A 14,314-nucleotide genomic window follows, 5' to 3' on the forward strand; every position below is an offset into this window, starting at 1 on the left:
TTCTGCCTGTCTTAACTCTGTTTTCAGTGCACTTTTTTCCCTGGTGCTAAAACACTAAAAAATCTCAAAGAAACAAATCTGCTTGATGCATCTGCCTGGTTTCCTGTGCACGGCTAGTGTATTCCCACATGATAGCTTTCAATGAAATTTTGTAGCAGTTGAATATTTGTATGCTTAACCACATATTCAGGGCAATGATAAATAAATACATAGTACCCTAAAACTGAAATTCTCAAATAATGCTATTTTCTGTCATGTTTTAGGGCTTGAGCATAAGGTAAGCACCCTCAATAACAATTTTTTTTTTCCCCAGCAGTTTGGAGGATTGCCTCATGTAGGAATGAAGCTTTATAATTTTATTCTCAGATAAGGTTAAAACATCAGCTGTTTTATACTGGCCTAAGCATCAAGCTGTTATCAAATAGACCACCTGAGGAAGTGGGCTGCTGGGGATGTGTTGTAACCATCCAAGCAGAGGCACCCAAACCTTTGCAAGCTCAACCACCAGAAATTACAGGGAAAAGCAGAGAACAAATGGCCTTCGGTTTTAGTCCCTTCAAGCACTGTATGATGGGCTGTTACTTCTCTTTTCTGTTTCCCGTTGCGGGCTGGGATGTTTTCAGACTAAAGTCCCCGTAACCTGAAACCCAGCCATCATTTATGGCAGTACCCTGTGCAGCATGGTTAATAAATAAAAAGTTAAGAAAAATAAAAAGACAACCTTTCCACTATTAACAAAAGACTCTTCAAAGCTATTCTTTTGCTCTGGGCTTTTACAATAATAAGCTGAAAAAATACATTAGAGAGCAGACTCCTTTCTAGCCACTTCATATTTCATTTTGCCTCTCACTTGTCTATTTATTTTCACGTCTTTCCTGATTACTTCTCAATTGTAGAAAGACAACATTAGGCACAATGAGTTTTAAATATACTCCCTGGCCAAAATAACTCCAAGGGCTGTCTGAAATTTCAAACGGCTCACTAGTAAGTCTGGAATAAAATGCAAAGGGAGTAATGCCTACTAGTTAGAGCAGGACAGTCAGGACTGGGTGGGTGTTTGCAGTGGTCCACCAATGTAGGGGGGTTTTTTTGTCTCCATGAGCACCATTCCATACAACCTGGATCACTGTGACTCCAAGTTTATTCAGGTTTATATGAAGATGAAGAACACTGTCTGGTAAAGTATAAGAGATGCTCCAGCTCCAAATCTCCTCTTTCCCTGTTGGAGCTGTCCAGAAGACTTTGATAGGACAAGGAATAGGCTTTGGACTACCTGAAACAAGCACAAATGAGTGTAACAACTATTTATAAAAGTAAGCCTCAAAGCTTCTTCAAACAACCTTGCAAGTGTGTAAAGTTATGTATGAAAGTGTCACTAAGGTCACAGATCTTCAAATAATTTTCAACTCTAGCAGCTTCTTCAGACTTACTCTAATTTGGGAGTTTTACCCTAGTAAACATATAAACCCCTAAAATGTAGACATACTATGATTTATGATAAAGCCCTCAGAAACCTGATCTGACTTTGTATTTAGCCTTGCTCTGAGCAAAGGGATGAAATGAATGCCACCAGGAGATCTCTTCTGGCCTATTTTTCCCTAAGATTTGGCATAGGCATTGCATTTTTGGACTATGCTTACAGTCACTTTTGATTTTCTTGTAAGTGGTGTTTGAAATCAGCCTCCTTCTATCCCAGCAGCTGTGTTGGTTCCAGAGGTTAGGGGTTAGTTTCTTAGGCTCTCTTTACATTTGCTTAGATGTCTCGTGTGAGAAGTTCTCTGTTTCTGTGCTTTCCAAGGTGTTTTGCCCAGTGCCCTCTCTGTTTCCTACATGAGCTGTACTGCTCAGAGCATGGGCTGCAGTGTGACTGCACCAGGCACAGGTGGAAGCATCTGGATCCAGCGGCTTCACCATCGTAGCTATCAAAGCCAAATGCAGAGTTTAATCTTTTTCAGGGCCTTTCTCAAAAATTTGTTGGCAGCCTGCTTAGATCTGCCAGGAGTAGAGGAACTTTCTTACTTATTTTCTAGATTAACGTGGCAGTGGCTTAATCTCTCTTCTTTCTGTCTTTTCTCTTGTTCATAACTGGAGAAGATGGTTGCTTTAGAGGGATGTACAGAGCTATCATTTCCCACGTATTTCAGAACACCTATTACCCTAGGTGTCCCGCAAGCCTCGCTAGCTACATCATTAAGAGTTGAGCTCATTTCACCTAACTTCAGCTGTCCAAATTCAGGCCTTCAGACCAAGGCTGTCTAGGTTTCCCACATAGCCAGTAGAGACAGATACCTCCAGAAGTAATACAATCCATCCAAAGGAAAGCCGGAATGAATGACCCTCTAAAAGTCTCTCTCCTCTCTCTCTAATGATTATTGTCTAGATGAACAGCTTAGACTAGACAATTAGCTTAGACTAGATGCTTAACATTTAGGCAGCTAAAATTAATGTGATGAATGCCATTCTATGTGCTCAGATAATGACTCTAGCCTTTGTATCTCAAATTTTAGCTCTTCAATATGTTTTCATAGGTGTTCAGATTCTGCGCTATGCTTTCAGATTAATTTTGTCTTCTAAGGCTTAAAATACTTACCTCCCATTACTGTTCATTGTCATAAATATGTCATGGTATAATATAGCTGTCTGTACCTGTAATAGAATCCTTCTGCTTTAAGATTCAACTCCATAGCCCATACAGGACTAATATTGCTGAAAATCACCCTAATAATGTCACAGGGACTCTTGTGCTTGCGAACCTTTCTGTCATGAGCACAGGCTCTACGACTGTACCTTCAACCAAGGCAGGCACAAATAAGATTTTAACAGTTTTTATAACTTACTTGGGCAAAGAAAGAAAGGAAGAATGAAAATGAAGGCAAGGCTGCTGATAAAAATGATACTGGAGGCATTGGGCAGGATGGGCAGAGAGCTCAAGAAGCCGCTTCACCCATCCATTTGCTCCAAAGTGATACCTATAATTAGAACACTCCCAAAATAAATTAATATAACCTGCTAAAAAACTTCTTCAGTTGTCTTAGATCCACCAGGTTCCTATTCAGTTGGTTTAAAAGCCTTGCTATTCACTTTTTTCTTTTTTAGTGGAAAGATGTTTTTCTAATTTCTAATTTAAATGTCCCTGGTTAAGATACCTTATTTAGTTCTCTCTGCATTGAACATGGGATAACAACCTTCTTTCCTAATAATTTTTATGAAGCTTCTATAAACTAATAATACCCTTTAATATACTAATTGAAATGTTTGCAGTCTTTCTGGGCTGAACTTGGGATATTTGAAATATGTTTGTTTAAATGGCATATCTGATGGAAAAAAGGCTTTTCAGTAATACAGCTTTACAGAAAAATTTTACATGGTCCAAAAATTTTATAAGTTCTCCAGTAAAGCTGAAAACATACTAGAATTTTGCTATTTAGTCAAATTTTTTGATTTGTTAATTAACAAAAAAAAAAAAGGGAAAATATTTTATGGCGAATCCTGAACTTTGTTCTGCCCTTTCCTTCACTTATGTCTTCTTTTTAAGCTTAATGTCTCATTAAGCTTTAAAGTCTCATTTTTAAGCTTAATTCTAACACAACTACTTCCAAAATCTGCAGGTATTTGGCATTTTCCTTCTGGTCCACTTTTAATGGAAAATTGTTTGGTCTCTTTATGAGTCTGTTCCCAGGACCAAAGAACTGTTCTCATTGGGAAGAAATGATAATAATAATAGTAAAGTGGAGTTCCCTGCAAATTTTATTTTGAGGCAGTCCATTTTATCCCCTTACTTTATTTTTGCAGAAGAAAAGGATGATTTGTCTTTGCAGCGACTGCAGGCCAAGGAAGGAAAGAGAAGCTGAGAACCTTCCCGTCCATAACAAAACCTGGCAACGATGGTCTTAATAGAGTTCAAGTTTATTTGACTAATTCTTTCATCACTTGTCAGAGAACATACTTTTGTTTGTGGTAACAAAACAAGCTCTTTCCTCTCCCATTTCTCCAGTGAGCAGCACAAGCACTTGTGTGGAGCACAAATTACTGCTAACCGTTATGATGTTTGCTGTCAAACTCATTTATTTATGCAACCGCTGTGGAAAGGCCTGGGGCTCATAAGCAACCCTGAAAGATTTCAGAGCCCTGGTGTGGGGTCATGAAAGGGAAAGTGAGGGGGAGGGTGAAACCTCCACTGGTTATGAGAAAGGAACTGACACAGGAAATGGTCACATATGGCACAGATTTATTGTGTCCGGGACTTCCCATTCAAAACTCATTATATCCACAGCTCAGAGCAGTGCATGGCACGGCCACATTCATTTTTAGGTCTGGCATTCGATGAAATTGCTGTTCTTCTTTCAGGTGGCGGTGGTAGTTTTATCATTCCTTGGCCAGAGAGATGGTGGCTGGAATTGCGTTGGCAAAGGCTCTGCTGTCCACTGCCCCTCGCCTGGATGCTGATCCCTGGGTATCAGTTTGGCTAAAGCTTTAGTCAACAGGATTGCCTGTCAGGAGGAGAGAAAAATCCTTCTGGGCTTTAAATACACCTAAATGAAACCAGGATTATCCTTAAGGAGAAACATAATGGGAAAGGCTTTAGCAGTGACATGAGAAACAAATTGGTACTTGCAGAACAGCACTTTTTTTCAAAGGTGATATAATTTGGACCCAAAGATGTTTCTCTTTGTATTTTTCTCTTTTAATTGTGTTTCCTGGGAGACAGGGTCCCTCTCACACTCAGCTATTGGTTCTTTGAATGATGGTTAATGACTTCAAGAGGTTTGTGGGAATACTTGGTATTATCTGTTTCATGAGAGCATCTGGAAGCTCCAGTCAGGGTCCTGCATCTTATTTTGCAAGCTGCAGTACAAAAAGCCATTTTTCCCACCCCTTAGCTGTGTATTGGTAGCTGTCAGGAAGGCTACGTTGACCCGAAGTATCTCTCCCATGTTGTCCTATGAGGGTTGGTCCTGTCCTGGTCACCACAGCCCCATGCCACACTTTTGATTGCATTACAGTAGGGTTTAAGGTAATGACTCCTGCGTTCTCCTTCAATCAGTGTTACAGTTTAAGGGTGCTTAATTTACTGCACTTCTGCTGACTCTCTGAAAATTCACAGAATTATGAACCATAGATCAATTATGCTGTTTAATCCTTTTTGTCTCCATGCACAGTATCATGTTGAGTAATGCTTCTTTTGTCACCATATTGGAGTTACTCCCAAAATAAGCTTTATAAGGAACTTTGTATTGTCAGGATGGTCAAAATGACTGAAGTTCCCTAATGATGATGCAGACAAAAATCCTCCCGAATTGCGTCTTTCTGATTAAGATTAACAAAATGATGGACAAATTGCTCTGGACCAGTGCTGACAAAAAAGCAGGAACAGGCCTGATGTCTACCTCAGTGGAGTCAAGCAGCACTGAGGTGGGGACACTGGAGCTTCCCAGTTACTCCTGCTACATCAACTACTCCAAACCCAGTTTGATCCCAAGCAACCCAGCAGCATTCAAGACAGTTCCTGGCCACTTCCAGAAATTAACACAAGCCAGGAGCCAGTCTGAAAGGGCAGTTTGGAGGTGGCCACCACCTTTTGGAGGGTCAATGACTTTAATACTATGGGTATGCCATGCCAGCTGCCCTCAAGGACAAGGAACTGGCCTTGGCACTGATTATTTTATTAGTTTTGATGCATGCAGTGCCATAGCAACTTGGTTCCAGCCTAGTCTTCTGGGCAGAGACAGTCAAGGTATTTCCAGATGTGGTCACCTTGCAGGGCATCTGAGAAGTTCTGTGGCACCATAAGTAACATCCCTTAATTCAAGCATAACACAAGGCCTGGGCTGGGACATCACACTAAAGGGCGCTTCAGATTTACTGACCTACCTCCTTTGAGAGGGCTCAAGATACTTCCCCCTGGCTAGGTTATTCTCCTCCCTGGCTTTTTGCAGCTTTGTGAGACAGGTTTGCTATTTTCTCTCAAAGGCCACAGATGATCTCTGTGACTCAAGACATTCCTGACCTCTAAATCACTGAAAACTTGAAGAACATTTTGGGTGAATATTGCAATATATATGGGTTTGTGCTTTGTTCCCATACTCTTTCTAGATGACTCTTTTTGATCACTGTTGGAGAGCATCCTGGCCTCAGTGGGTTTCTGGTCTCCCTTGTTAAGACTGTACTTGTGCACTTATGCTTTAAGGTCAAGAATGAGTTGTTACTATAGACTGGGAACTGGAAAACCTCAACATTTTTGTTCGTAATGTTGAAAGATATACTATCATCTGTAACATATGTGCCTTACCTCTTAGGCATAGGGGAGCTCTGATGGGTTAGTGCTAACATAAAAATATATAACCATTTGAAAGATGTGAATAATATTTGATTTCACAGCGAATAAATACTAACAATGTGTGTGGCCGTATCAATGCATGCAAACAAGAAATGCAAGAACAAATTTTTCATGACTATGTCTGTTTTTCTCCAGATTTGTATGTGAAAGGGAAGGGCCAATGCAGATCCCGTGATGCATAATAGGAATGAGCTTATACTACAGACTTTACTTCAGTGGACACACTAATAACAGTCTTTTCTCTCCTTGGGCACCTACTTTTACAAAACTTGTAGGAACATAGTGTCTTTGAATCCACAAATGTGACTGAAATTGGCCAGGGGGTTCAAAGTTTTTATGGAGGAACGATAAACAGGAGAGCAAAAACCCCACACAGTGTGATGTTATGAGACTCATTTCCTTCTAAAATAATTTTCTTTAACAGAAAGACTTAACAGCCTAAAGCAGTCATTCCATTTTTATGTACACAGTCCCTGCTCTCAGTATATATTTTTGTGTGTGTATCTCACACACGTACATATGTACGGAAGTACATGAGTAAGCACATGTGCCACCATGCATTCCTATGCGTGTGTTCCCAACACACATCTTGTGAGAAACCCACCACAAATAAGTTACTTGACATTGCATATCTGTGTGTTAATCCTCTCTGGGAACACTGCTAAACCCAACTGATAGCCTTAGTTTGCAGTTGGTGGGATTTCTAAAAACGATGGGGAATGCCTTGTTTCATTATCCGCTAAAGTTGATGGGCTTGTTTTCACTTACCCACTGAAAGATTTGCAAGATTAGTGTCTGTAGAGTCATTGCTTTCGAAGGATGAGTGTGCAGGCATGAGGACCCTGTGCCAGGGATGAGGAGAAGCGGGGCTGAAATTATTTATGGGGAGCATCTGAACTCAAGAAACATAGAAAACCTTCTGTATAGAAAAAAACGACTGACCTCAGAATAATTTACCTTTGCTAGATTTCTGAGCTCCTGTTGCTGGGCCCCTATTTTTAATTTTTATTTATTTATTTATTTCACATTTGAATGTCAGCAGGTCAAAAGGAACAGTTAATGCTGATGAATATTTTCCCCTCAGCAAAGATATGTGCTGGCCAGCCCAAGGCCAATGAATTGCAATTTCTAAACAATGTCCCATTCATCTCCCCTCCCCCTTCCTCCTCTACACGCTTTTATATTTTTGTAATTATAATTGTAGTTAAATTAGAAATAACTGACTGGCAAATCCAGTTGGATGGAAAGAAAATTGTGGGAGATTTATTTTATTTTGATAAAAAACTGTCATTGCCTTTTGTTTTTGTCAAAAAAAGACTATATTTTTCCTTGTACCATGAATTGTGAAATCTATCATGAAATAGGTAAAAATTATTGAAAGAAATGGTGGTGTTAACCTGAAGGGGAAAATCATTAATGTTGATATATTTCATTCAATTTTAAATGTAAAATTTATTTTATTTTATTTTATTTATTTGGCGTTGGGGAACTAGGGAAAAGGCAGGAGACTTGCAAAGGACTCTGTGTGCCTTTAAGTCAAAACATCTATTTTAAAAATACTCTTCCCTCCTTCCCTCCTGCTCCATTTTTCTAAATAAAAGATATGAGATGTTGTTGTTGTTGGTGGTTTTTTTCCTAAGCAAAGAGGACCCCCTCGGCGCATTTTTCTTTTCAAATGTGAAATGAGGTGGAAAATCCTCATTTCACGACAGGAAGGACAAATATTGACACAAAGTTAATATTTGTTAGGAGCCCTAGAAGCAACCTGAGTGCTAAAATCTCATATATATGTTTGTGTGTCTATGTGTGTGTGTGCGTGCATGTATATAATTAAATAATAAACTTCACTTGATGATAGGGGAACCTGCAAAAAGCAAAGTCTGCTCTCTGACACTGAGGAAATAGCTGCAGAGGGTGAACACACAGTCCCCACGTGTTATTTCTCTCCCTTTCTTGCGCTGAGTAGGACATACACAGAGCATGTGCCCGTGCATGTACCTACCGCCCATGTGCCCTCTTCTTCTGCTGGGGTGCACGCAGCTCCTGGTGTGACGTTCAGCCTCACCTGTGCACACATCGCTACAGATATGAACATCTTCTCCTTCTTTCCCACCCATTGGTAGGGTCCTCGGTTGACTCATGTATGCCAAGTGTGTCTTTCTCCCTGTCCCTCCCTTTTTTCCCCCCTCTCACACACGTGTATGTGCAAATGCACACACACGCACGCACGCACGCACACACAAATAGGACCTGTTTAATCTAATTTCACCCATTGCGGGGGGATGCTTCTGGAATTTATCACTGTTACTGTTCATTGCCAATGTAAATAGCACATGTCAGCTCAATATTCAGTGGTCACTCAGTATTTATTAAGTCCTGTCCACTCTGGCCTTTTTTAGAGGAAAGCCCCGGGGCAGATTAGCTGCTGGCCCTGACACACCGTGTCACTTATCTATTCTCATTGATTATGAGAGTCAGCTGTGGCCAGGACTCACTTTTTCCTTCTCCTCTCAGACCCCTCTTACAAGCACCCCTGCTTGGATTTTCATGAGGAAATAATCAGATTAGGGCTTCAGTGACGAGTTCATATGGAGTTCTCTTTCTCCAATGTGCTACTAACTGAATAAACGTGTTTTGTGGTAAATTGTAAATGACATTATGATTACTAAGGCCAGCATGGGTTTCATTTAAAAGTGATCGAAATTGCAGGCTGCAGAAATTGTGACTGGCAGATAAGGCCATTTGGAAGGAGACAAGCAACGATGCGTGTGTGTCCATGTGCACGTGTGTGTGCGCAGGAAACCCAGCAAACCCAGTTTGCAAGGCAGGCAGGGCAAAGGAAAGTCCTGGGAAATCACAAAACATCAGCAAACCCCATTTGTAGACAAGAGAAATATCAGCAGGGAGAGATGGGATGTTTCCGGGAGAGCAGACAATGAGATCTGTCAGCCTTCGTGGGCTGGCTGCCTGCCGCAGGGTGCATCCTCCTCGCACCCCAGGACAATGCTGAACATCTCCGTGTGCAGTGTTTCCACTTCTGCTTCTGAACGCAGTTGCCTCGCTCTCTCCCTTTGCCCCTAGCACATGCTGATAGCAAAATACTGACACTGATAAAGCAACAACAACAACAAAAAAAACCCAAAAAACCCAACACAACAAACTAAACCAAAAAAAGAAAAAAAACACAAAAAAAATATGAAAAAGCAAGTAAAAGGGAAAGAAAATGGTAAACTGGTGTCTAAAAGTAGGGGGTTTTGCACAGATCCTGTCTCACTTGGCTGTTCCCACCGAACAGAGCTTGACATTTATGTAATTTCATTGCTTTCCTTGGCGATGTGCGGAGTGAGAGCTCATTCCAGGAAATGCTCACAGACCATAGTCTGCACATGAGGAATCCCCTTGAAATAAATAGTAGGTAAGCGTCCGCAGGATCCAGGCATTGAGGGGGAACTATAAGCAGAGCCCAAGATAATTTCTCATAGCTTGTTTCTTTTTCAGGAATCTGCTATTTCTTTCCAGCAGCGAGTTTCACATCGTGCTTCCTTGATAAGGAGAATGGTCTTTTAGTTATCAAAAAGTTTGTGACCCTCAAGGATGTTGCTGTCCCTTTCTTTTTACCATTAGCACCAGGCACTGCTGTTCTGCACACATGTCCCCGAAGCTGCTGAATGAGGAGTGCAGGGATCGTTTAGACATCGACCATGCTTTGCCTAACATGTTCGTGAGCACAGCTGACTGGGGAAGGATCAGGCTTGGTGAGGGAAGGAGGATTACAGCTGGCTACGGCAGCAAATTCCTCCTCTGATTTTATTTTGAAGAGAGGAAGGAAAAACAGAAACACGCATCTTTTCCTAAGATGCTCCAGGCAGAAATGTTTATGGTTTTGGTGCCTGTATCTGAACTCATTTACTTTTATTCTCTCTTTATATAAAATCAGTAATGATCTCATCATTACAGCCTGGGGCACAATTTCTCTCGTCTTAAAGCAGAGACCTATATTTGGTCAGATGGAGCGTACCCTAACTCAGAAGACTGTATGGATTGCATCTCTTCAGTGTAGAGCGTCTGTAACAGGATGCTCTTGACTTGTCTCCACAAACACTTGGGATGGGATTTGGTGGCAAATCCTGACATACATGGAAGTGTCTTAGCTCCTGTTATATTCAGTGAAGGAATAATTCAAGTGTTATCTACAGTGACTTTTGCACTCCTGTGGATTATGTGCCATATCTATAGATGATGTAGGTACCCAAAGAACTCCAGGTGACATTATGTACTTGTGTTTAAGTCACAGGATCCTACCTCTGGTCATTAAAGTTCAAGGATGATCCAGCTGAAAAAACAGGAGTATTTTAGGGTGAACTTTGTCACTTTCTAAACTGCTTTGTCTGTATGGATGGCTGAGGAATTCAAGGTGTTTCCGTTAACCATAAATGTGCATCTAGTGTAATTTCAGGTGCTGTGGGGTGTCCCACCAGACCTCCAGCTGCACCCTTGAGGGACACAGGTCTTCTTATATCCTGTCACATGTATAAGATAACTCAGGGCATCCCATGTGATACTAGATGCCTGACTGTGGGCAAAAAATTTAAACTCCAGATCTCCACTGACTGCAATGGGACACCTGAAGCACATGTAAGGGTCCCAGTTATTTGTAGGTGTCTGAATCTGGTGCTTTCTTCTAGGTCTGAAAGTCAGTCAGATGGTTGACCACAGGAGTAGATTAATGATGTTCTGGTCCTTTCCCTTTTACTTGTTTGCAATACAATCCCTGTGAGTGGGATGAGATGCCTTTGAGTAGAGTTAAATTACCTTTCCAAAGACCTGCAGTCATGCCCTGATTTGTTACCCTGCTTCAGGCTTAGGACCAGAGAAATGTAGAAGACACAAGGACATAGGGACATAGTGCTGGGTCAGACCAAAGGTCCATCTAGAGAGCCTGCTCTTTCAACAGTGACCATAATTTGATATCTAGAAAGAATAAGGTAAGTGTATGTGATGTTTCTCTTTCATTATTAGCAGTCTTCGGCTAATTTTCAGCTCAAGGACATGCTGAGGTAGTTGCGGTTTCTACTTCTTTAGTATCCCTTAGTGTCCAGGCTTTTCTTAAGAATGTAAAATTTTAGTACCAGCAAAAATGACTTGGAGCACTGAATGGGAAAATAACCAGCCATACTACAAAATCCTGAGATGATGTCTGAAACAATTAATTTACTTTTTTTTTTCCCCCTATGTCCTTCTGTTCTTTTCTAGGAATTTACAGAGATGACAGCATGTGCATCTTCAAGCCCTCAGTACAAGGCTACTTCTGCAAACAGGCAGATCATGCACTTGTCATCCTAGAAAACTTGGACCCCGGTATGAGCAGCCAGAGGCTGTTTCCAGTGGTAGTAATGACTGACAGCTTTATGGACACCTTCAGTGATGTGACTCCACACACACTGTGTAATCCTGAAGAGCATCGTTCTACTTTCTTTTCTGTGTTGCCATCCACCAAACTCACTACAGTTTGCTTCCCAGACGTAGCCCCTCTGACTTTCAGACTCTACCTCCTCAGTGGCCGAAATGCAACCAGACTTCCCCTAGCTATATTTTACAATGAACCACTCAGCCTTCGTGTTTTCATTCAAGGGAAATATGTCTCTCCAACCCCATCTTCTTTTTCAACGAACAAAGGGGCAGGAACCAATTACTTTAGCTTTGAGGACAATCTTCTCTATGTTATGCTCCATGAGAAGGAACCTGTTGAAATAGTTGCTGACCTGTCCCTTCTTGTAGCTTTCACTGTAACTGAGGCTGTTGGGGAAGAGGTTGAGGCACGTATAATACGTCGATTAGCTGATTTCTTGAGGATTGGTCATGACCAAGTCAGAGCAGTGTATCATGTGCTGGGAGGTGAAAGCATGTTGAAAGTGATTTCGGCCAATGCTAGCAAAAAGAAATATCACTGCCCTAACATGGCATTTTGCACAGCCTTTCACAGCAGGTATGGCTCAGAGAAAACGGGGAGAGGACCAGTGAGCACCCGAGCTCTGAAGCCATCTGATGCAGCTGGTCCATCAAGAGTGCTGATCATTGAATTTGGTGACCCACCAGGCCATCCAAGAAATGAGTCAACAAATGACATCTTAAAGACTTTGGCCAGAATGATTATCAACACTCATCAGACTGGAGACCTCCAGAAAGGCCTTGGCTTGCCTATTGATACCTTGATGGTGACTCAGTCTGCCTTACTCTTTCCAGCAGAAGCTAACAACAGGTAAGTATCAAACGCAGTATCAGCAGATACTGATTTAAGTGCAGTGAGATTTGATCACTTGATCTACCTATTAAGATAGGGAGCAAGTTCTCCATTGACTGAAATATGACTAACCATGCTGAAACAAGTTTCCCTGGCAGAGCTATGCCCAAGTACAAGCTGGACTCGAGAGTATGAATCTGTTGGTGCTCATGAATCTGTAGTGCAGAGATGTCCATGATGCTTTAAACCAGGAACACAGTTCCTGGAAGTCTGCCTTGAAACTCTCAGGTACTGGGTAAAGTCAATGTTTCTAAAGAAGTTCAGACTATGACAGATCTTAAATTTTAAACAATTAAGTCTATGAATGTTTATAAATTGATGTAGCACCAGAGATGCATTATTAACGATGGGTTGTTGCCTTAACTAACGTGTAGGTCTAAGCCTTGATTCATATACTTTTAAAATTTAAGGCCAGAAAAGACCATTTAATCTTATTCTTCAATCTCCTGCATGATACAAGCCACTGCTCTTCACTTTGATACCTCAGCATTGACCTTTCTTTTTGGCTAAAATTCTAGAAAACCATCTGGTCTTGAAGATACCAGACACATCCAATACTACCTGAATGTGTGCCTAGACATTGGATGCTATCTTTGTTTCTGCTGTCACAAGTACTTGGCCACTTTCTCTTGTCAGCCTCTCTCTTCAGCTTCCCATGAGAGTTTCGTGTTCTTTCCTTCACTGTTACGTCAGTGAGTTTCTGGGCATTGATTCTTCTTCCTTCTCCAGATACCTCCAGAGTAATCAAATCACTTAGCTGTCTGCTTTTTAATAAATTGAAAGGTTTGAGTTCTGGTGAGTGTTTGTTTCCTTCTCTGTCTCTGTTTTCTAAATCCTTTTTGAAATGTGCATGTCTGAAAAGCCAACAGTTTTTCTTTAGGGTGTATTACCCACTGGATACCTTTAAGATTCAGCTGGAAGCTGAACAGGCTGCTGGGCCACCTTGCCTAGACCGTGCTTTTGCCAAGAAAGGTTGGACCAGATGATCCTTGAGGTCCCTTCCAAGCTGGTATTCTGCTGTTCTCTGAGTCTATGATACCAATGCCATATGCAAAGGTAGCATTAAATCCCATTTTCTACTGGAAGAATTCAATGATCCCATTAGCCCATTTTTCCACAGAAATAGGTGAGCTCCGTCATCTGTTTGCTCATGATATTCTGTAATTCCTTTTCAGTTCTAACTTTCCAGGACCCAATCCACTCTGTTTATTTGCCCAGATCCTACATAACACATGGTCTAGGTGCCCATGTTTGACTTTTCCTTCCATAATTTATCAGCTGACCGATCCTTCCTTGCATTCTGTCAGCACTGGATTTATATTTGTTTCTCGATGCAGATATAGCATCAGGCCTGCAGCTGATTTTCACAGAACACAGGATGCTCCTTTATAATGATTTCCCAGTGGGAGTTACCTTTTGAGCTCCTCAGTTACCTATTTCTTGGTCAAATTTGTGTATACTCATTTTTTTATTAATATTCTGTACCAAGACTCACTTTTCAAAGGCCATAATTTTTCTACTGCTCCACAGCAACAAACAGCTCTTTCTGTCCCTCCTTCCTCTGTCCCATCTTGCTCTTTTCAGCCTCTTGCAGCCGCTATTTGCACGGCCCAGATGGCAGCCCTTATCTGCAGAGAAGGCTGTGAGGAGCCGGGCTGGGAAGGGAGCAGACAGCA

At 41.4% G+C, this 14,314-nt stretch overlaps 1 protein-coding gene across 4 annotated transcripts in view; it reads left to right on the forward strand.

Moving 5' to 3' along the window:
• The window catches only part of PKHD1 (PKHD1 ciliary IPT domain containing fibrocystin/polyductin), a 281,171-nt gene that overhangs the window by 235,097 nt on the left and 31,760 nt on the right, over nucleotides 1-14,314 (forward strand). For 3 of the 4 annotated variants that reach the window (XM_027808650.2, XM_027808649.2, XM_027808651.2), the window contains one exon: nucleotides 11,591-12,596. In XM_027808650.2, the coding sequence (XP_027664451.2) occupies nucleotides 11,591-12,596 (1,006 nt within the window). Of the gene's footprint in view, nucleotides 1-3,792; nucleotides 7,951-11,590; nucleotides 12,597-14,314 lie in introns of those variants that run through there. The other variant, XM_027808653.2, reaches the window with a different exon arrangement.

Source organism: Falco cherrug, chromosome 6 (assembly GCF_023634085.1).
Source record: "Falco cherrug isolate bFalChe1 chromosome 6, bFalChe1.pri, whole genome shotgun sequence".
NCBI classification, from domain to species: Eukaryota; Metazoa; Chordata; class Aves; order Falconiformes; family Falconidae; genus Falco; species Falco cherrug.